The sequence below is a fragment of the Rhodamnia argentea genome, chromosome 1 (assembly GCF_020921035.1).
Source record: "Rhodamnia argentea isolate NSW1041297 chromosome 1, ASM2092103v1, whole genome shotgun sequence".
In the NCBI taxonomy this organism is placed as follows: Eukaryota; Viridiplantae; Streptophyta; class Magnoliopsida; order Myrtales; family Myrtaceae; genus Rhodamnia; species Rhodamnia argentea.
The window spans coordinates 31,726,064-31,748,706 of record NC_063150.1 but is presented as its reverse complement, the minus strand read 5'-3'; the positions used below and the strand labels follow the sequence as shown (position 1 = coordinate 31,748,706).

The window sequence follows — 22,643 nt, the reverse complement described above, 5'->3', positions numbered from 1 at the left end:
CGCGATTTTGCTACAATATAATCTTCGGATAAGCAGAATAAAGCCAAAAGGATACATTCTGAATTGTCATTTAATTGACCATACTAGAAGGAGGAGATGGGCACAGGAGATTGGGACTATTCTATTCAAAGTTCTTGATGGAGAATAAAGTTAAAAAAATACAAAACAAAAATGTTGGTTTTATAAAGTGGATGATTATGGGTGCTTGAACATGGGCCATCTCTTTATAGACCCACATGAATCTGTCATGATAAATAAATTTCTCAATCTTTAGCTTTTCTCATGCGATCAACTTCCGAGCCATTTAGTGCAGCTTTTGCATAATATATATGGAAATTTCTAAATAAGGGCTTGCGGTGATCTTATTTTTTCAAATAAAGAACTGAAATGAAATTTATTTTAAATAAGAGTCCGAAGTGCCCTCATCGTTTAAAAAAAGACCTGACCAAAGATATTTTCGTCATTTACTTTACTCTTTATTTTTCACGTTCTTCTCTCTCTCTCTCTCTCTCTCTCCTTCTTTCTTTCTTATTTTTTTTTATCCATTCCTTTTCACCAGTGGCCGATATCAAGCAAGGGCCAGCGAGGCTGCCTTGGACAGCCTTGCCCCGCCTAAGCGATATCATCACTTGCCTGTGTTCGTCAAGATGAGGTAGCCCGATCCGGTGAGAGCGCCCCTCGCAGGCCACAAATGAGATTGGCCCTTGCCGGATCTTGGCCGGGCGACCCTCGCCCAATGGTTGGCAAGGATCGTTGGGCTCTCGGCGACCGCAACAAATAAATAAAAAAAAAGGAAAAAAAGAATTTAAAAAAAAAATAACGAAAATATCCTTGATCAGGTTTTTCTTTGAAATAATAAGAATATTTTAGGCTCTTTTTTGAAATTTTGCCTATTGTTATACGAAAGCCGTACTAAATGGATTGAAAGTTGATCGCACGAGAAAAGCTGAAGATTGAGAAATTTATTTATGATGACACATTCATTTGGAAATTTCCCTAAATATATATAATAGATAAATATGGTATAGATTTCATCAAAGTATGAAAATGCTGTTAAGGAGTTATAATTAGTTAAGCCGCATCATGTTCATTCCACCAACTTTCACGCGCGAGTCGCCTCTTCTTATCCAAACGCACTTGTAACTATACTCTTCATACCGTTTCACCCCCAAAAAAAAAAAAAAAAATCACGACCACATTTTGCCGCTACTGACCTTCTTCTATATTATATTTTATGCCCTCGTTTCGTAAATTAGACTAGGGTTTCCACGAAGGTGTGTTTGACTTGTCTAACCGCTTGGGCATTTACGCGTCCGAAGAACTTATCACAATGATAATAGAAAATTGTCGAAAAAATCCTAAATTTTTTGCATTTTTACCTATTCAGTTTTAAAATTTTTCACGTTTTACCAATTCAATCTTATTAGCATGGATACCGACCATCTTACGTGACACCGCCAGTCTTGACGTATTATTTATTAATTTAAAAAAAAAATTCTTTTTGTTCTTTCTAGCTTTAGAGGGGGCCGGGGACCTCGTTAGTTCTTTGGCGAGGGCCGTCGGTGGCCAAATCTATAGGGGTGAGCAATTCCAGGTTCCACTTGGATCTTGGAACCTACTCGTTGGAACATGGTCATCATTTTTTGGAACCTAGAATCTACCCGTAATACTTTAAAACTCGGAACCTATCCTATCATAGGTTTTAGGATCGGTTCCAGGGTACCCGAGAACCTATCAATTTATTTTATTTTATTTTTCATTTTTAGTTAAACAAAATGAGAGTGAACGCTATAACATCTAAGAGAAAGTATAGGTGAATGATTTTAGATTTCGTACAAGTTATATTTAGAACCCGAAATCAATCAATTGGAACACGTTTTATCATTTTTTGGAACCCGAAACCTAAAAATTTGTTTGGCTCTAGATTATACACTCATCATCGAATGCCATAGAACATTATAGGATCGTGCAAAAATATATACCAAGAAAAATATATAAATTTATTTCGGGATCTAGGGTCCGGGTTCCAGATATTGGAACCCGAAACCTACCCGTTTGAATAGGTTCCTCAATTTTTAGAACCTAGAACCTATCCTATATACCTTGAAACCTAGAACCAGACATGATCCTATAAGTTTCGGTTCCAAGTTCTCGGTTCTACCTTGGAACCATGCTCACCCCTACGAATCTGGCCACAGTGAGAGCGGGAGAGGCTCGCGATGCCCTCGCCCATGGTCCAGCAAGGATTGTCGGCCTTAGAACCCAAAAAGAAAAAGAGATTAAAAAATTAAAAATTCGAAAAAAATATATAAAAATTATTTAGAATTGTCCACGTCAACACCGATGGTGTCACATAAAACGATCGGCGTCTACGTTAGTGATTTTTAGCCAATAAGATTGAATTGACAAAATATAAAAGGTTTAGGACTGAATCGGCAAACTTAAAACGTTTAAGATTGAATTGATACAAATGTGAAAGGTTTAGGACATTTTTGACAATTTTCGACAATTTTCCCCAAAGTTAAAGGTGTTGCAAACCAAAAACTTAAAAAAGAAAAGGAAAAGAAAAAGCAGAATAACTCTTTCGAAAGCCATTAAGCAAATCTGTGGTGGATCGCAAATGTGAACTCGTGACTTTATGAATGCCATAGCCATAGGGTCGTTAGAATAGTTGTTTAGACATACCCTCAACTTAAAAGTCGAAACGGTTGATTTAAAGACCCACTAAACTTAATAATTTAGTTCTTTCGTTCTAGACATTTATGCTCGTATCTCGCTTGTCGCTCCCACACTTGACGAACATTATCTAGCGAACCGGAAAGAAAAAGGCAAAAGAATCTGCGGGTAAGAAGACTAATCCTTTGCAAAGAAGATAGATGATGTAGACTTTTAAATTAGTTGCTTGGTTACTCCAAAAACGAATCCTGTCTTGGACGGACCATGTCCGACGACCGCATGACGGGGCTCATACCAAATGCTCGAGTCGACGCCATTTGAAAAAAAAATCATCGACATCTGGAACGCAATGACTATTGAATTTCTTCTCCTTTTGTCGAGATTAGAATTGTCAATCTCTAGATGTTTTCATAGAAATTTCACGCACATGATAAAATATTCGATTTGAGCCATAATTACTATTTATGGACGTGCGTGCATCCATTTTCGCCGTTAGGGGTGGCAATTTATGTTTGCGGTTAGTGTTCCTGTCATGTCAACATAATGATATGCCACAAAACAGGTCAACTCGAATATTAGTTAATCGCGTCGACCTTCGTGACGCATACACGGGTTAGAAAAAAATCAGGTGGACACGATCTATGTAACACGATTAAAGAACAAATTTGTGAGTTGATATGATTACATGACTCGTCAGGGTGCAAAATCATCCCATTTTACGCCAACCTGACACAAAATATCCTTAAATGTTCTAAAATTTATTTACAAAATGCAATAACCGTCAATATGGGACATGTCCATATTAATGATAAAATTACCGAAAAAGTCCTAAACCTATTGTAACAGTGCCAATTTAGTCCTCAATCTTTTTTTTTTTCCGATTCAATCCTCAATCTTTCTCAATTGTGCTATTTAAGTCCATCCGGCGAATTTTGGCCAGCCGGCACTAACGTGGACGCTGGTCGGCCGGCAACCTAATATTTTAATATTTTTTTAAAAAATTATTTTTATTTTTATTTTCCTTTTTTCTCTTCCCCCATCCCTCCCTACCTCCAGCTGGTTGTAGGTCTGCGACCAGCCAAAGACGCGGCCGGAGAGGCCGAGCCTCGCCCGACCCCTGTGGAGGTCTATCTCGCCGGGCGAGTCGGCGACGGCGAGGTCGAGCCCTGCCACGGCCGAGCGACGGCGAGGCTCGCAATTGGATTGGTGTCTAGCAAGGTCTTGCAAGAAACTCCTTGGAAGAAAAAGTCACTGACTTTTGAGGATCAGTAGCAATTGACTGAGGAGAGCATGACTTGCAAATACAAACAAATATTCTTTGGATATTCGATGGAGTGTGGAGACGAAGGAGATCTTCGAAGGGGATGAGAAGCCGAGTCCTCGTGCTCATGCTTAGGACATCAGGATTGAAATGGATGGCTCACCTCGTTGCAGTAGCAGGGCGAGATAAAGCCCCGCTATGGCCGGGCGAGGCTCAACCTCTCCAGCAGCATCTTTGGCCGGTCGTCAACTGGCGACCGGCTGGAGGTATGGAAGGGGGGAAGAGGACAAAAAAGAAAAATGAAAAAGAAAGAAAAAAGAAAAGAAAAATTTTAAAAATTTTAAAAAATTAAAATATTAGGTCTCCGCCGGCCGGCATCCAAGTCAGCACCGGGAGGCCAAAATTCGCCAGATGGACTTAAATTGCTCAATTGCAAAAGGTTTAGAACTGTATCGGCAAAAAAAAAAAAAGGGTTTAGGACTGTATCGGCACAATTACAATAGATTTAGGACTTTTTTGATAATGTCTCCCCATATTAACCAATTAAATTAAATGGTTCTTACTAGCTAATTCCATATTTGGAGGATCACACGAGTACACAAGACGATTATTAATCGTGTCTCGCGGTTAACATGAAATTGATCTGAACATGATGAATTTCATATAAAACTTATTATTTTCGTGTCGTGTTATCATGTCGTATCAGCAATTATCATAAGAGAATTCAAATTAACCACTAGAGAGTAATTTCTACACATTTCTAAACCAATAATCGCAATGGTAAGTGAATAGCACACTTACGGTCTTCTATTATTTTGCTTCACATCCTACCATAGATTTTGAGGCGCACTTCTTTCTGAGCAATGCTAGTTCAACTAAAGTGACAATCTGTACCTCATTCATCCCCACAAAAGAGCAGTCGCCCGGTAACTATCGAGGAGAATCTCTTGACTCTTACGATTTTAGGCCGAGAAATGCTTGCCCTTTAGTTCTAGCCTATTCCAAATCGACCTCTAATTAGGTATCAAATCCTTAGAGCACTTGAGCTCGTGACGAGCTCGAATAGTATTAAATCACGCTCGCTCGGCTCCGCTCGATCAGACTTTAGCCTCTCGTGCTCGCGTAGTAGCCGACCGCTCTAAGTGGAGTTAAAGGTAACTAGGACGTGTTAGCTTAAGTCCGTTCGATGTTAGCTTAATTCCTATCGTTTAATTTTTTTTTACTGTCATTTTGTTGGATCAATATAATTCTCCACCTCTTTCGATAGTCTATAATTTGTAATTGAAATATTAATTATTAGTGCATACATGAGAGAAAAAAAACCACCTTAATCGTCAAGCAACAAGTTGCTTGTTAAAGAGTTCTTTTAGCCATTCGATTCCACTTAAGATGTCGATGATTATTTCAAATGGTATTGACCTGAGCATCCGCTATTAGCCCCATTGTGCGGTCGTCTGTCGGGATTCGACCAAGGCTGGATAAGTTTTGGATGTAAGCAAGCAACAAACCAACGTTAATGTACCCAAATGATCCCCAAAAGTTTACATTGTCTATGCAAATATTTAGACATAAATTTTTATCAGTAATTTTTTTTTCATCGGCTGATTATTTCAAGCGATTATTTTTATGAAAAATATATTTCAGATCATTCAGTTTTCATGAAATAAACGGAGCCTAAATCAATCAAATCGCTTTTTTAACGAGGGCATACCCACTGAATTGTTCCAATGGACTTGGATCATGACCTTTTTATATTGGGCCTGCTCGCAGAGTATGTGTGTATATGTACTAGTATGTCAACTGATACATCACCATTTGTAAATGTTGTAAAATTAATTTGGAAACTGATATGGTATTGTCATTAAGTCAACAGGGAAATTTGTCCCAAAAGTCCTAAATCTATTGCACTTTTTACCAATACACTAAAAAAAGAAAAGGTAAAAAAATAAAAAAAAATTAAAGAAAGAAATCAAAAAAGAAGGAAACAAAAAGGAAAAATAAATTAATAATTTAAAGATATATTAAATATTACTAAAAATTATCTACATTAGTATCGACCGTGCCATGTAGGATAGCCTACATTCACATTAGTGATTTTCAGCCCAAATTGGCCAAATGGACTCAATTAACAATAGATAAAAAGTTTTAGGATTCAATTGGAAAAATTAAAAGATTTAGACCTGAATTGAAAAAATTACAATTTGTTTAAGACTTTTTGGATATTTTTTCCTAAATCAACACGAAATCACCAAGAAAATAATTGAGCCCAAACCTGCAGTGTTTACAAATGAAAAACTCAATTGGATATGAAGCTTTGATCTGCGCAAGAGAAAAGAAGCTCTTTAGAAAGCCACAAATGGATAAACGAAGGGACACTTCAGAGTTGTGGATTATTCCTTTTTGCGGATGAACAGTAAATACTGTGTTGGGAATAGAATTGTCAAACGGGTGGATCGGGTAGAGTCGGGTCAGATCAGATTTGAAACATGTCATAAATGGTACATTCCAAATTTACCCATATAACTCATTTAATACATATTTATTGTAATGCAAATTCATCGACCCACATCTAACATATTCCATATTGCTAAATCATTTACATATTTAATCAAATTTAGGAAAACTTGTTTCTTATAAATTTTTAAAGAATTTATATTGCTAAAATACTGCGAATAATTTTATAATTTACAAAACAATATTTAATTTTTATTTTTATTTTTTATGTTCCCTTTTATATTATTTTTTTGTTAAGTCCAACGGGGGTCGCACAAGCCTTGTCAGCCGTTATGCAAGGGTCATAGCTGAAGATTGGGCCCTCGCCCGGATCGGGCGAGGGCTGCAAAGCCTTCGCTGGCGACCCTCACTAGCTTCGTAGGTGGAAAATGTAAAAAAATAAAAATAAAAAACTATTAAAGAGATGAAAATTGGTTTAAAGACATCTTATTGACTCCACTCATAGCCTTAATTAGCTAAATGAGTTGTAAATGAGTTTAAAGAGAAATCGATTTTCAATGCATATATAATCAAACTTACAACTTTAACCCATTAACAATCCATTTATTAGAACTTGTCTAACTTATATGTGACCCATCTCATTGAATATGGGTTAAAAATGGGTTTCAATCTATTTTGACACCTCTAGTTAGCAAGCCCTGCATTAGATAATTGGTATGGTGTAGAGCAGTTAATATATCGAAATGGGTTCATAACTCATTGGTTTAAGTCTTTGAGTGAAGATGAGTCTAACTATATATATTGATAGACTCGGACTTGGCTCTGTCTTGGCGATCTCCCCTTATCATGCTTCTACTGTGCGCTTTCTAAAATAATTGGCAATTATAAGAGTAGAACCCACCCATGATAAATCAGAGCTAAACAATTACCTACAATATTGACTTAGAGCGACTCTTGCCGGCCACAAGGAACGAAAAAAGAATAAGAATAATAATAAGATATATACAAAATTCATTTTTTTCAAAAGAATTGCACAAATTGTCCACTTTAGTGTCCAGTGTCCTACGTGGCACGACCGAAGTCCACATCAACCATTTCCAGAAAAAAAAAAATTGGCCAGAAAAATCGATAAATAGTCAAAATATTTAAACCAAATTGATTAAATTAAAAGGTTTAGGACTTTAAACAAAAAAAAAAATGGTTTAGGGTTGAAATAATATCCGTAAAATAGATTTAGGACATTTTTGGTAAAATTTTCATCTTTTTTACTTAGTATTTTTAGCTTAGTAAAAAGATTAAAAGATGCGTTGGAGATAAGTTATATTTCTTGTTACGCTTCGCAAACAATTTATCGCCCACGCAATGTGAATCTTTTGAAGAGTGTCTTAATTTTAATTTGTTAATTGAGCCATGCACGAATGCGAAAAAATCGCTAGACTAATCGAAATTATTTATTTTATACATTTATAACGCGAAATATGAAAATTTTCGACTCGATTAATCTCAACAATTGCATTCATGTTGATCTCTAATATCTATTTATTTATTTTATGCACATTTTTTTGGCATATGCAATTAAAATTTTATTGGAAGGGAAATACCTAAAATACTTTAAGATATACGTCTGACAATTCAAAAACATATTGAAAAAGCAACTTGTTTTTTCGTTTTTTCACAGAAAGCAATTTCCGAAAGCTCCAATTTTCACTCGGCAAAAGCTTATCATAATTCATGACCACGATGCTATCATCCGACCAATGACAGGTGTACACTTGTCCCGACTGGGGCGGTCGTGGTAAAAAACTCCACCTGTGCTTTCTCCAGGAATTACAAGAACGTTCCCGACACGACTCGGATACTTGGTAACGTCCGACGTGGCCATCGCCCATTGGCCTTCCGACGTGTGATGTCCCGACCAAAACTTTGGGGCCCGCTATGGCCGGACGCACATCATACGATGGAACACTCTAGCGCCATCGCTCACTCCCGAACACTATAAATATTTTGCGCGCTCCCGTTAACGCCATCTAATTCAATTTTTGCAGTGAAGAGTAGTTCCGGCAGAATCGAGAGCGATTTCCGGAGTCACGAGCGAGAGGGAGAGGGATGGCGAGGAGGATTGAGAGCAAAGCTCTGGCGTTCCTGCTTCTGTTTGCTTTAGGTAAGTCTTGCGTCGAATTTCGTCGTGTTTTGTTTCGATGTCTTTTGCTCTTTGAGGAGATTCACGGTTCAAAGAGGAAGTGTGAACGAGTTCTTCGGTTAAGTCATGATCTTGATGGCGCAAGTGATTGCTTTGTGTTGCTTTTTATGGATTCGGCTATTGATGATGGCGGGATTTGATAGATTGATGTTCTAGTGCGCCCTTCTTTTTTTTTTTTTTTTTTTTGGGCCATTCTATCGCCTCACAAGTTTCGCAAGATAGTTCGAATTTGAACCAATTATCTTGGAAGCCTGAACGTTAGGATACGATGCAATGTCTATGTATAAGCACCAATTGATCCTAGTATAGAAAAGGTTGTCTTTGGAGAATGTCGACACGGTGTGGCTCTGTTTGCTTGATGGAAAGTAATGGCAAAAGCCAGAGGGTGTATTTCTCTGTTTGAGATTTGTTTACCGTTGTTCTGAGCAAGCAAGAAGAGAGATCATAAGTTTGTGGGTTACATGGGCAGTTTGTAATGAGAGTGTTCATGGAGGAATTAAAGTTTTTTAGTGATTTGGACATTGCTGACTTTGTATTCTCTGCTTGGTGTTGATTGCTGTCTGCTGTAGAATTCTTTCTGGGGTTGGCAGCAGCTGCTGATGATCTGCCGAAGCTCGGGACAGTCATTGGAATTGATCTCGGGACGACGTATTCGTGCGTCGGCGTGTACAAGAGTGGTCATGTGGAAATAATAGCCAACGATCAAGGAAACAGAATCACCCCTTCGTGGGTCGCATTCACGGACACAGAACGCCTTATTGGAGAGGCTGCGAAGAATCAAGCCGCTATGAATGCGGAACGCACTATTTTTGATGTGAAGCGCCTTATCGGGAGGAAGTAAGTGGATTCGCACTTGCTTTTCTGGATGTTCACTTACGGGTTATTGTTCGTGCCTTGTGACTGAGTTCATTTATTTGCCTTTCGTAACGTTTGCCCGAAGGTTCGATGATCCGGAGGTCCAGCGAGATATCAAGTACTTGCCATATAAGGTCGTGAACAAGGATGGAAAGCCTTACATCCAGGCGAAAGTGAAAGGCGAGACGAAGGTCTTTAGCCCTGAGGAGATCAGCGCTATGATATTGGGGAAGATGAAAGAGACGGCGGAAGCATACCTCGGAAAGAAGATCAAGGATGCTGTCGTCACTGTCCCAGGTTTATTTCAATCTTAGTATCTAAGGAGGGTGTCCGAGCTGTTAAAAGCGTCTGTGGATTGATTAGGATAATTGAGTATGCTTTCAAAGTATTACTGAAACTTATAAAATTGTTCTTCTGTGTTTGAATTTCAATGAGAACTTGTGTTCATTAGTACTTGGCGATTGAGTCTTGATGGTGTGCTTGTCCGTGTAGCTTATTTCAATGACGCCCAGAGGCAGGCCACAAAGGATGCCGGTATCATTGCCGGCTTGAACGTAGCTAGGATTATAAACGAGCCCACAGCGGCAGCTATTGCCTATGGCCTGGACAAGAAAGGACGAGATCAGAACATCTTGGTCTATGATCTTGGTGGCGGTACATTCGATGTGAGTATCTTGACCATCGACAACGGTGTGTTCGAGGTTTTGGCGACCAGCGGGGACACCCACCTAGGAGGAGAGGACTTTGACCACAGAGTCATGGACTACTTTGTCAAGTTGATCAAGAAGAAGTACAACAAGGACATCAGCAAGGACAAGAAGGCTCTTGGGAAGCTTCGAAGGGAATGCGAGAGGGCGAAAAGGGCACTGAGTAGCCAGCACCAAGTCCGGGTCGAGATCGAGTCTCTCTTCAACGGGATTGATTTCTCGGAGCCGTTGACGAGGGCAAGGTTCGAAGAGTTGAACATGGACTTGTTTAAGAAGACAATGGGTCCAGTCAAGAAGGCCCTGGAAGACGCGGGTCTTAAGAAAATGGATATCCACGAAATTGTTCTTGTCGGAGGAAGCACGAGAATCCCTAAGGTGCAGCAACTTTTGAAGGACTTCTTTGATGGGAAAGAGCCCAATAAAGGTGTGAATCCTGATGAGGCTGTCGCCTACGGCGCTGCTGTTCAGGGTGGAATCCTTAGCGGTGAAGGCGGCGAGGAAACCAAAGGTGAGACACGATCACTTTACTAGAGTCTGTTTTTGCTGCTGGTCACTGGTGTGGAATGGCTTGAGAGGGAGAGATTGATATTTTTCCTAATTTGTGCAGATATCCTTTTGCTTGATGTGATTCCGCTTAGTCTGGGCATCGAGACGGCCGGTGGCATCATGACCAAGTTGATCCCGAGAAACACCGTCATCCCGACCAAGAAGTCTCAGGTCTTCACTACATATCAAGATCAACAGACTACAGTGACGATCAAGGTATTGCCTGCATTTTTGTCATGCTCGGACAATTATGCTTGGCCTTTCTTGAGCAGTGACTCATATTGTCTAATTTCCCCGTAAAACCAACAGGTCTTCGAAGGCGAGAGAAGCTTGACTAAAGATTGTCGCGAGCTTGGAAGGTTCGACCTCTCAGGAATTCCACCTGCTCCAAGGTAATCTGTCATTGATCAATGTGGTCTGACAGTCCGGCCATTCCATCTCCATAAAGATTCTAAATTTTCGAAGTATACGAGCTTAAACCCGATCTAACTCATTCATAGCGAGTTCCTGAAACGGTAGCGACTTTCGTCTAATTACTAAGCTGTCGTTGCAGGGGAGTGCCCCAGATTGAGGTCACTTTTGAAGTCGATGCGAACGGCATCCTGAATGTGAAAGCTGAGGACAAGGCTGCGAAGAAGGCGGAGTCCATCACCATCACCAACGACAAGGGGCGGCTCAGCCAGGAAGAGATCGAGCGGATGGTGGAAGAGGGGGAGCGGTTCAGAGAAGAGGACCAGAAAGTCAAAGAAAAAGTGGATGCTCGGAACAAGCTGGAGAGCTACGTATACAGCATGAGGGCCACCATCGGCGACAAGGACAAGCTCGCAGAGAAGATCGACGCGGACGACAAGGAGAAGATAGAGGGCGCCCTCAAGGAGGCGCTCGAGTGGCTGGACGAGAACCAAAACACGGCAGAGAAGGAGGACTTTGAGGAGAAGTTGAAGGAGGTCGAGGCGGTGTGTACGCAGGTCGTCAAGCAGGTCTACGAGAAGAGCGGCGGCTCATCATCTGCCAGCTCTGGAGATGATGAAGCTTATGACGAGCTGTGAAAAACCTGGAGTTTTTTTCGACATTTTTGTTCGGTTCTTTTTCGTTCTTCTAAACATCAATTCGATCAGTAGCTTATAGGATTTATCATTTCGGGATCTCCTTTGTTAACGAAAGATCCAGCATTCGATGTCTTTCATGGTCGCGCTTCATGCCTTGTCAATGTTGCCGGAAAGACGACAGTTCGGTGCGGTATCTGAGCACCGTAGTAGAATTTAAATGGGTGGATAAAACGTTAACATCTGATTGGAACACATTTTCCAAGCTGCGTGACATAATTCAAGAGGAAATGTCCAGGGAAAGTCGTCCAAGCTTTTGGCCATTTGAGAGATATTGATGTTCATCATATTACACTTGATATAAACCAAATGCTGAGATTAGATCTATGTTTGATAAACAGGCCTCTTGCATCTGCTGGTCGCTATTTCCGATCGAATCTAAAACGAAGTCATGATAGGTAATGTCGATAGCACTCTTGTATTGTGATCTTCTAGGTCTTTGATTTGATCGAGTCCTGAGGAAGCGCGGGGTTGAATGGGGTTGGGCATTTGCTATTTCTTAGGACTTTGGGTATGAACCGGAAATTGGCCCTTCAAACTATCATGAAACTTGAAACTTATCGATTCTAAGGAACGCTAATTTATTTTTTTATAAAGCAAAATGATACTTGAAGTGTCAATATTTATTTATTGCGATCACTTCAGTGCCAATATTTTTTTTATGTGTAATGTAACTTTTACTCTTTTTTCTTTATTATTGATAGGAATTTCCTTATTAAAACCCTATGAATTGATTGAAACCTCATATTCATATTAGAAGTTCGATTATTCAATGAAACTTCAATCTAAGCCTAAAGATTCCCTCAGCAAGAACCATTGGATCATCACTTATTCGACCCGGTCTTCGAGCGGTTATTCAACTTCAAATTACATATGGCATTGCCGCCATTGTTCACAACCTTTTATTAAGGTTGGTCACGCCCACGTCTTCTACTTCTTGGGGCTTTGAAGTCTTGAATTTTCAGTAACTGTCGATAGGACATCTACTCACCTCGTTTTGATCATGCGAATTATGCCCATGTCCTCCCTGCGCCAAGCACTTTCGGCCAATTCCCGAAGCTTATCTTGACCTCATATGTTTCAACTGTTTTCCCCGTCAAGGAATTTAAGATGGCTTCTTTCATATCCTTTGGCGCTCTTTCAAAAGATTTTGAATCCTTGGCAGGATTACTTCTCGTTAGCAATCCTATCAATCGATACCTATTAATATCCTCATGTGCTTTGCGTATGTCTTCTCCATTTCCAATCGAAACGTCCATACATTAACGCCCACGTTGATAGCTGTGTTAAGAATCTTATCAATCGATACCTATCAACATCTTCACGTGCTTTGCCTGTGTCTTCTCCATTCCCCATTGAAGTGTCTATCTCTCATGTGTCAATCACGTGTGTCGATTCCTTGCGTGCTTTGTTCAAGTATCGACTCCTCTTGTGTCTTGCACATGAACCGAGTCCTCACGTGTTATGCATGCTTATTGATCTCTCATATGTATTGCACGTGTTTTGGCCAGCGGATTATTTTGAGTGCGAACGTAAATTAACGTTGATTGTTATGATGTGGTAATGTTTATCGTAATCAGTAAATTAAAACGATTCTTTTAGCTGAACAATTTTTGGGTCTTTTAGGTGCTGCATGATAACACTTCTCTGTTCCCGAAGTCATTCCGGCAAGAAGTGAATTTTTCAGCTTCTGCTTTTTAGCAAAAGTAGTTTTTTCTATTTCTACTTCATAAGTTGATTTCTGATAGAGAAATGCGTTTGATAACTGAAACAAATTTTTACTTCTGACGGGCGGCCGACGGCGGCGGCGGCGACCGGCGGCGGCCACCGGCGGCCGTCGGTGGTCGGCGTGATCAAAGAAGTAATTCTAAGGTGGAGAAGTAAAAAAAAATTGCTTCTCAAAGTTGGACAAAAATCTTGCCGGAAGTTAAAAATCTTGCCAGAAGTTAAAAATCTTGCCGGAAGTCAATTTTTTTACCAAACGGATTTCCTTGCCAGATTGACTTCTGGCAGAGAAATCCAAAAAAAGAAGTGTTATCATGCATCACCTTATTTTGAAGAGATATTTGCTCGGGGTGCTGCATGCGGGTGATTTCAATTCTTAATATCCACAAATGCCCTCGGACTGGCTATTAATTTACAATTAGGGCCTGTTATGTTATATACAATTCGGACATGGTATGTTGTGAGACTCCTCCCACCGCTCCTCCACGAGGCTCTCCGCCATCAGCGCCACCGCCGCTTCGCCGATCGCCGCCATAACTCTCGTCTCAGGTAAGTCACTTCTCATTCTGCTTTTACAGACATAGATAACTCATCCCTAGCTCTCTCTCTCTCTCCCCCCCCTCCGTCGTCGATTCTCTGTTCTTTATTCTCTCTGTTTCGCGCTCTTAGTCATGGATAGTTAGGGCTTTTTTGTCCTCCCTCTTCCTGTCTGGCTATGGAAGATTACCGGAGCCCTCAATTATGAGTGCCTGTGGCTGTTAGAGAGATTCTCCGTTGCAGAACAAATTGGATTTTCATACTTGAAGGTTCGAATGGTTCTGCTCTACTTTTCCGGATGTGTTAGTAAAATCGTGGGTGAATTGCAGTTTTTCAGTCGCTTTGTCCCCTTCCTTTTTTTTTTAATAATCATTTTGGCGAGCTTTTTAGCTTGTTTGAATGCCTCCTCATATGATTCATGGCGGTCCTAAGTGAAAGTAGGTTACTCATTTTAGCTGAAATCCTAGTATTGCCGATTTGTGCAGCTTTTTAAGACCATTCTGCCGGTCTTAGCTGTTTCTTGTGGAGTTCAATGCCCTGAAATTATGAAATTGTTGCTAGAAGTTCCTGTGAAAGGTTGATTCCTCTGTCAGAGAGAGAATGGGTTGGAGCTTCCTTCGGCCGCATTAGAACCGTATCTTTGTATCTAATCATGTATAGCGTCATTTGCTGTCTGCAATTACTTGACTGACCTCTGTTTAAAGAGGTAGCAGTGATTTTTGGTGCGTCTCATTGCGTTGACTCTAGTTTTATGTCTTGTCTTATCTCGACCGCTGCTATGCTTTGGCCAAATTTTACCTGTTTTGCATTAAGATCCTCCCAATGTCTGGATTTTGGTGTTGCCTGGTAGTAGTTGTAGGTCAGAATGGCGAGGAAACAGCAGAAAACAGGTGTTTAATTGTTCACCGGGCATGCCAATGCTGATGCTGGCATGTATAAAACTATAGTTGTCTCAGTATCGGAATTTTTTTTCTCTTTCCTGGGGTAAGACGGACTGCATTAATGTTAAGCAAAGTAAGGTTGATGGAAGGGGATTCAGCATATGTGGTGGTGTGATGGTTGACCAATTTAATTCAGAGATGTTGTTTCTTTCATAGTGTTCTACCATATACTTTTGGGAGCATTTGGTAATGCTAAAGTATATTGGCAATTTTCATACCTGTTCAAAGCTGGACTGTGATTCTTTATGCCATTTGTTTTGTGAGACAGATATTTCAATTTTCTATACAATCAATCACCAACAGAAATCGACTTGCTCTATGTGATCCTGCTTCGGATGCTCTGAGTTGACTTATCTACCGCAAATTTTCTTCCTGAAATCTCTATTTGTAATGTCGAATATCGTTGCAGGAAGATTTTGTGATTTGGTCAATAGTCCGTTCATCAGTAACTGTGCTGATGGATCCTGCCATGGCATATGCTCAACAACAACGGCAAGCAGCAAATATGCAGCAGCAGCAGCAGCAGCAGTATGGATTTCACCCGCAGCATCAGCAGTTCCCTCCTATGCAGGGTCCTCCTTTCCTTCCTCCACATCATTCTCTCCAGCAATTCCCTTATCACCCTATGCAGCAACAGCCTCAGCTTTCTTCCCATGCTCCTCCACTTCCTCACCTTCTTCATCTTCAGCAGCAACAGCAGCCACCACCTGCTTTCCCTCCACACATGGCTCCACCACTTGTTCCTTCACCTTTCCTCGGCCCATACGATTCTGCTCCTACTCCAGTTCCTCCTCCTTCTGATCCGGAGCTTCATAAACGCATTGACAAACTTGTGGAGTATGCTGCTAAGAACGGGCCTGAATTTGAAGCCATGATTCGTGAAAAACAGCAAGATAATCCTGGATATAGTTTTTTATTTGGGGGTGAGGGGCATAGTTACTATCGTTACAAGCTTTGGATGTGTACCCGTTTTCCAGGCGGTCACTTTCCTCCTTTTCCATCCTCGTCGATACCGATCATGCACCAACCTTCTAATCCAATGTTGAGTGCATCTCCTCTGAACACGCCACTGAATGCTGCTGGTGCTGCTCCAGGGTCTACAGCCTCTATGTTAGGTGCTCCTCAAATGCATCAACCTCCTTTTCCTCCATTCTATGAGCAGCAGCCCCATCAACATCTCCCACCCTTTTTGACTCATGGACGGCCAGAATATGATAAGTCATCTGAGTCCTTCAAAGGAATATCTGGCCCACTTCCCTCTGATGTTGCTGCAGAACTCAGTGACGTACTAAGTAATCTTACTGGCACAAAGGATTCAATTAAAGGTGCCAAAATTTGGTTCATGCAGAGGTCTCCGTTTGCTCCAGCTCTTGCAGAGGCTCTTAGGGACAGGGTATATGCAATGGATGACTCTGAGAGACAGCTGCACATTATTTACCTTGCTAATGACATTCTTTTTGACAGGTGAGATTCTTATCATGTGCTAATTTGTTGTCGTATTGAGCAATCTGATTTCCATCTGTTCTGAAGATTATAATTTGCTTGCAGTCAACGTTGATTTGTAGATTTTTTTCCTGCTTCATACTTTTCCCCTCAAAGTGATTGCTTTTGCTGGTACTACTTTTAGTCTTTTTCTAGAATAATGGACGAGCAGTGGTCCTTCTGGAGTATTGTTTCTTTGTTAAACACCCTCCTTCCCGCTCCTTCTCTCCTTTTTTTATGTATGACTACGTCAAACCAAACTAATTTCCTGTCCCACTGAACCTTGTATCTGACTGTGCACTGTTTAGTGGAATTGGTGATTTTTCCTTCTTGACGGGCTTACATTGTAACTTATGTTCTCCATAATCAGGAGATGCCAGTCTTGTTTTCTTTTCCCTATAGCATCTCATCCTTTTGATTTGCAATGCGATGCTGTCGCTGAATGTTAAGACAGTTCTGCTGTGCTGTTTTAGTTTTCATTCTGCTTGAGGCCTTGTAACATTGATCTTTTATTTGTTGCAGCTTGCAACGAAGGGTTAACCCTCACGACCTTGATAATGAGGCTCTTGCGTTTAAACCTGTTTTAGGTTCCATGCTTGCAAGGATTTACCACAATCCTCAAAACAAGGAAGAAAATCAATCGCGTCTACAGAAAATATTACAATTTTGGGCTTCGAAGGAAGTTTTTGACCAGGATACAATTTATGGCCTAGAGGGTGATATGATTGGTGGGGTACCTAGTAGTTCTTTTCCTGGGCCTTCAAAAGAACTATCGTTGGCTTCCAAAGACTCTGCCTCAGGTATTCTATCACCTAAAGCAGATATCTTTGAATGGTTTATCATCAACTATGCAATCTACTTGAAATGCATTGACTCCATAGGAAAAAAAGACATTACTTAAATGATATCATGGTGTTCAATAATCCTAGAACTAGGTCTAGTTTGTGTTGCTCCCGTTCCTTGGAATTTCGTTCTCATTTGTTCCACCATACAGTCATGAAGTACATCAAATATTCTCGCTTCTTACTTCCTGGGACAAAGAGCTAGCTGTGTAAAGCTCTGATGAAAATGGGGCCGGCATTGTTGTTTTTGTAGTTGTTCACATGAGATCAGTAACTTCATATTTGAAAATTTCCTAGCTTGTTTTCTTGTGCAGGGTTGCCACAACATACGCCAAATCTCCCTCGTTGGCAGCAAGAAAGGCAAAGTTCTGTTTCAGGTCCACCAGATAAAGACCCAACCTTGCCGCCCTCTCTAGCAACTCAGCAATTTCTTCCTAATGCAGTACCTGGCGGTGCTTTTCCAGGGTCCATTCCCTTGCCCTCAGCTGTTCAACCTATACCGGCGTCAAATGCTAATGTTGGCGAAAAGTTGCCCCCATATCCTTTATTCCCACCTGGCCTTATACCAGGAATGGTGAGAAAGATGCAGATTGGCAGTGGTGTACCTTACTCTCCCATGAGCCCTTTGGACATTCCAAACGTAATACCTCCATCTACCGTGCCTCCGTCAGAAATTCTCGAGAGGGTGTCGAAATTCTTCAAAGAAATTGGAGAGGTCAACCCTTCTGAAGGACCCATGGAATCAGATTCTAGAGAAGATGTTGATGAGTACGAAAGAGAGCCTCCTGTTCGCAAGGGAGGAGCATGCATACCTCCACCTCCCAATCTGCAGGTTGACCCAGAGACAGGTGCTTATGCTGATGGAAGTGTTGACCGGAAAAGTGGCTCAGGTAGGTTGGGACTAGGGGCAACGGCCAATCCCAATGAAGTGAGTCAATATGATGATGTGTATACTTCTTACAGAAAGCAAAGAAGCACGAACTACCATTCATCAATGAGTGCACGAGCTGCTGCGAGGTAGTCAGATGGAGCATGGTTTGCCCATCTTCCCAGTCCATTGCTCTCTGAGTGAGTCGTGTTTAGCCTGAGGAAGTGATATTTTAGACCGAAGCTCCATGTTTGTACAATCTCCGTTCAATTTGAAATTAGGGAAGGGAGGCCATGCTTAGGTTGTGTGATCATATTATTTTAATTATTTTGCTGTGAGGATGTCCGGGTTCCCTTTTATTATCTTCGAAACTCATTAGGGCTGTGTACGAGTAATCAAATCTTCATGGTATGGACTTATTATCGTGCTCATCATTTTGGATAACGCTTACTGTGGATATTATACTTTGGAGGGTCATGCATATTTGCCGAGGAATATGCGCTTTGATCTCTTGTTTCTTTGGCTAAATCCAAATATTTTCTTATGGGGGAAAGTATTCTTTTTGGTGCATTCATTTAGTTCCAAACCGTAACGCCTCTATAATCTATTTACGATATATTTTAAAGGATCTTGCAACATGAGATTGTGAACTTAGATATGTATAAAAACTAATGGTTTTGCTTTCATGGGAATGTTGAAAAACCGGTGTTTCTTGTCACTTAAGCATGGATTGAACTGTGGATTGAAACTCTGCGTCGGGCTAGAGCCGATCTTACACTGTTTGAGTTGAGTGGTGATCCGTCATCACCTAATACCGTTTCAGAGAGCTCGAGGAAAAATAGGATTCAGAGAAGATAATTTTCTGAGCGTCCTTCTTAGATGTCAAGTGATTACTTTTCAAGATTATGGAGTTGTAGGCGTGATGTGCGCATTAAAGGGCCTCCTGAGATGCTGAATATGAGGGAATAGGCTGATGTAGTCATGCAGGTTCTTGCTGCTCACAAGGTTAGCTCATAGAACAGTGAGATATTAGCAGTTCATATCTGGTTAATCTTCATAATATTTTGTGTTCAAGGTCTCCAGTCCTATACCTTTGTTGGAGATAACAGCGCCAGATTATTTCTTCTCATTGTAGATATTCTGTAACTGCACCATATTATTTCCTCTCATTGTATGAGATTTTCCCCAGACATCATAGTGGAGGATAGAAGGTTCTGTCTGTCATTTAGAACTTGAAAGATATGCTTTAGATTGTTCTTTCTGTCATTTAGAACTCGAATCAATTGATTTTAGCTTATCACAAATTCGGAAGGAAACTTGATTATATGTCGATCGGTTCGAGGGTCTGTTGCTACTCCCATTGGTGAAAGCAGAGTACATTTTCCTCTTCACGCCTCCCCACCCCACTCCTTCTTGAGTTGAGGTTGCGAACCCCCCATCTCCCGTCGGGGTAATCCTCAGTGGTTGTTTTGGTGGCTTTTAATGAGGGGAAACAAGAACAGAAGGAATCGGACAGCTGAGAAAAATTCAAGAAAGCTAACGAAACACCAGCTTTTATGAACAGAGGCTTTCCTTTTTTATCCACAATGCAGAAGTTGTTTTTCACTTAACCAGGGGTTAACATGAGGCGCTGACATCCGAATCGCTGCTTGTTAATGTCTTCATGTATTTTCCTTAAAGTTACATTGTCGAGGATTTGAAATGTCGCGATGCCCATTAGGCCTCAACCAGGCCAATATTCATATTACACACCGGCATGGAAGTCTTTTATTTCACCTTAATGTACCGAAATTTGAAGGTCTGCTTCAAATAATGGAAACATAAGCCGAATTCGCCAATTTAAAGTTTCTAGGAGAACGAGATGAGTATAATGATCATCACCTAAATCGCTGAGCCTGCAGAATCAAATCACCAGAGAGATCAAGTAGCGCAATGGTTAAGTTATGCAATCGACACAAATCATAAAAACAGATAGACTTATTTATAATTCATGAACTTGCAATGGAAGAAGAAAAAGAACATGTCGATTGTCGATGGTTAAACCTAAGTTTTCTCGCTGAATTTCACCACCTGGCATTTTTCCAATCCTTAAACAGTCGATTCAGATGAAAGAATGAAAGTTGTCGGTCTTAGCATATAGCATTGTCTTCTTCCATGCTTGTCGCACGATTGCTTTTTGCCCCGTTTGGACTTGCCGAGTCTCCGAGTTCGCAGCTATGCCTCCGACTCATTTACCCCTTTGAGCTCACGTTGTGATTGAGTCAATATGCAATATCAATAGCTTTGTCTGGATTGATTTTTTACCGTTTGTTTTATCTAAGTTTTGTGGGCGCACGCAGTTGAAATTTTTCTTATCCGCGTCTTGCTTCTGCTTATCCGACGTTAAATCCGTAGTTCACCAAACAGTAGATAGGATATGACAAAATTTTTGAATTTTTTATTCTATCATATCCTTGAAACTTTAAGTTTTTGCCCATTTTTGGAATTTTTGTCTGATTAAAATTGATTTTGAATGCATAATGAGGTTCGTCTAGTTGAGACAAACATTTCAACACATTAGGTCATCTCATTAGTAAACCGACCCCATTTGTAATTCGTGGGTTAATTAGACAACATCCTGCTTCAAACATAGGAGTTGCTTAGAGAACTCCCTTCTCCCTCCTTCACTGAAAAGGTGGGTGGCGCGCCTCCAGCGGAGGGCACACACGCCATCATGTGCAAAAAAACTCCGACATGCCGAAAACGGTGTCTGCCGCACCACCACACATGGGGCATGTGCGCTGCCTCATTCGCATGCAAAGCATGCATCGCGTGGCACTGGCGAGGCGGTTGCCGCCTCGCGCATGGTCGACACGTGATAGCTGACGTCATCTGTGACGTTAGCGGGGCACCGCCTCCCCGTCCGAGTTTGACCCGTTGACCACACTAGTTTAATCGAGTCAACCCGACCGTAGTTTGACCTATTGACCGACCCAAGCTTGACCTATTTGACCGGATTGACCCAACCCAAGCTTGACCCGTTGACCGATCGGATCGGTCGACGGTGGGACACGTCATTGGGCCAAGCACGTATGGCGCATGAACCTCATGCGCCGAATCTTCAGGAGGTGCATGAGGGCGTGTATGGTGCCCATTTTGAACGATCTTGATTCCGGCATGCTCGTGTGAATATTCTCTACATCGTAGTATATTTCTTTTACATGTTTGAAGCTTTCAAAGATTAGAAAAATGCATATTTTGAAGGGCATTTTCGCATTTTTCCTGTATTTTTCTATGATTTTGGAAATACGAAAGCTAGCTCAAAATGTATATGACCACATATAAGATTTGTAGGGTGTGATTCATTGTTGGCGGTCACTACTCAATTGAATCTTTAAAACTCTCTCAGGAGCATTAACTTTATGTCTCGTATTTACGATATACATGTGATTTTAAACTTGATGACAAAGGCAATTAGTCACTAAAATCATATATGATGCCAATTATATTGCTCCATTCATTCAAACATGCCAATTTTGGGCTTCCGAGGAAGTTTTTGATCAGGATACAATTTATGGCCTAGAGGGTGATATGATTGATGGGGTACCTAGTACTTTTCCCGGGCCTTCAAAAGAACTATCCGTGGCTTCCAAAGACTCTGCCTCAGGTATTCTATCACCTAAATCAGATTTCTTTGAATGGTTTATCATAAACTACGCAATTTACTTGAAATGCATCGACTCCACAGGGAAAAAAATTGACTTAGATTAGAACATGGTGTTCAATCATCCTAGAACTAGGTCTAGTTTTTGTTGCTCCAGTTCCTCGTAATTTGTCTTCTCATTTGTTCCACCTTACAATCATGAAGTGTATCAGATATTCCGACTCCTTACTTCCTGGGACGAAGAGCTAGATATGTAAAGCTCTGATGAAAATGGCGCCGGCATTGTTATTTTTGCAGTTGTCCACATGAGAGCAGTAGTTTCACATTTGAAAATTGCTTAGCTTGTTTTCTTGCGCAGGGTTGCCAACAACAAACGCCAAATCTCCCTCGCTGGCAGCAAGAAAGGTGAAGTTCTGTTTCAGGACTACCGGATACTGATAAAGCCCCGGCCTTGCCGCCCTCTCTACAACCTCAGCAGCTTCTTCCTCATGCAGTACGTGGCGGTGCATTTCCAGGGTCCATTCCTCATGCCCTCAGCTGCTCAGCCTTTGCCGGCATCAAATGCTAACAGTGGCGAAGAGCTGCCCCGATATCCTTTCTTCCCACCTGGCCTTGCACCAGGAATGGTCAGAAAGATGCAGATTGGCGGTGGTGTGCCTTCCTCTCCCCTTCCATGAGCCCTTTGGACATTCCAAACGTAATACCTCCATCTATGTTTCAATTTGAAATTAGGGGAGGTAGGCCATGCTTTAGGGTCTGTGATCCTAGTTATTTACTAAATTGCTGTGAGGATGTCCTGG

At 41.1% G+C, this 22,643-nt stretch overlaps 2 protein-coding genes across 4 annotated transcripts; both read left to right on the top strand.

The window, feature by feature from the left end:
* Positions 1-8,401: 8,401 nt before the first annotated feature.
* On the top strand, positions 8,402-11,921 carry LOC115744002 (luminal-binding protein 5-like). The gene is made up of 7 exons (XM_030679075.2): positions 8,402-8,552; positions 9,161-9,428; positions 9,532-9,743; positions 9,939-10,661; positions 10,761-10,915; positions 11,009-11,091; positions 11,253-11,921. Exons 1-7 carry the CDS (start codon positions 8,498-8,500, stop codon positions 11,746-11,748), a joined length of 1,992 nt encoding a protein of 663 aa, XP_030534935.1. The 5' UTR covers positions 8,402-8,497; the 3' UTR covers positions 11,749-11,921.
* A 2,047-nt stretch (positions 11,922-13,968) lies between these two features.
* Positions 13,969-18,695, top strand: LOC115744001 (calcium homeostasis endoplasmic reticulum protein). Of its 3 annotated transcripts, XM_048278788.1 has the most exons (5): positions 13,969-14,079; positions 14,553-14,701; positions 15,418-16,472; positions 17,013-17,290; positions 17,647-18,695. In XM_048278788.1, the coding sequence occupies exons 3-5, from the start codon at positions 15,466-15,468 to the stop codon at positions 18,351-18,353; spliced, it is 1,992 nt and encodes a 663-aa protein (XP_048134745.1). In that variant the 5' UTR covers positions 13,969-14,079; positions 14,553-14,701; positions 15,418-15,465; the 3' UTR covers positions 18,354-18,695. The 3 variants fall into 3 exon arrangements, with proteins under 3 accessions (XP_048134745.1, XP_030534930.1, XP_030534932.1); XM_030679070.2 differs by lacking the exon at positions 14,553-14,701 and having other exon boundaries at positions 13,974-14,079; XM_030679072.2 differs by lacking the exons at positions 13,969-14,079; positions 14,553-14,701 and adding an exon at positions 14,147-14,336.
* The last annotated feature ends 3,948 nt before the right edge of the window (positions 18,696-22,643 follow it).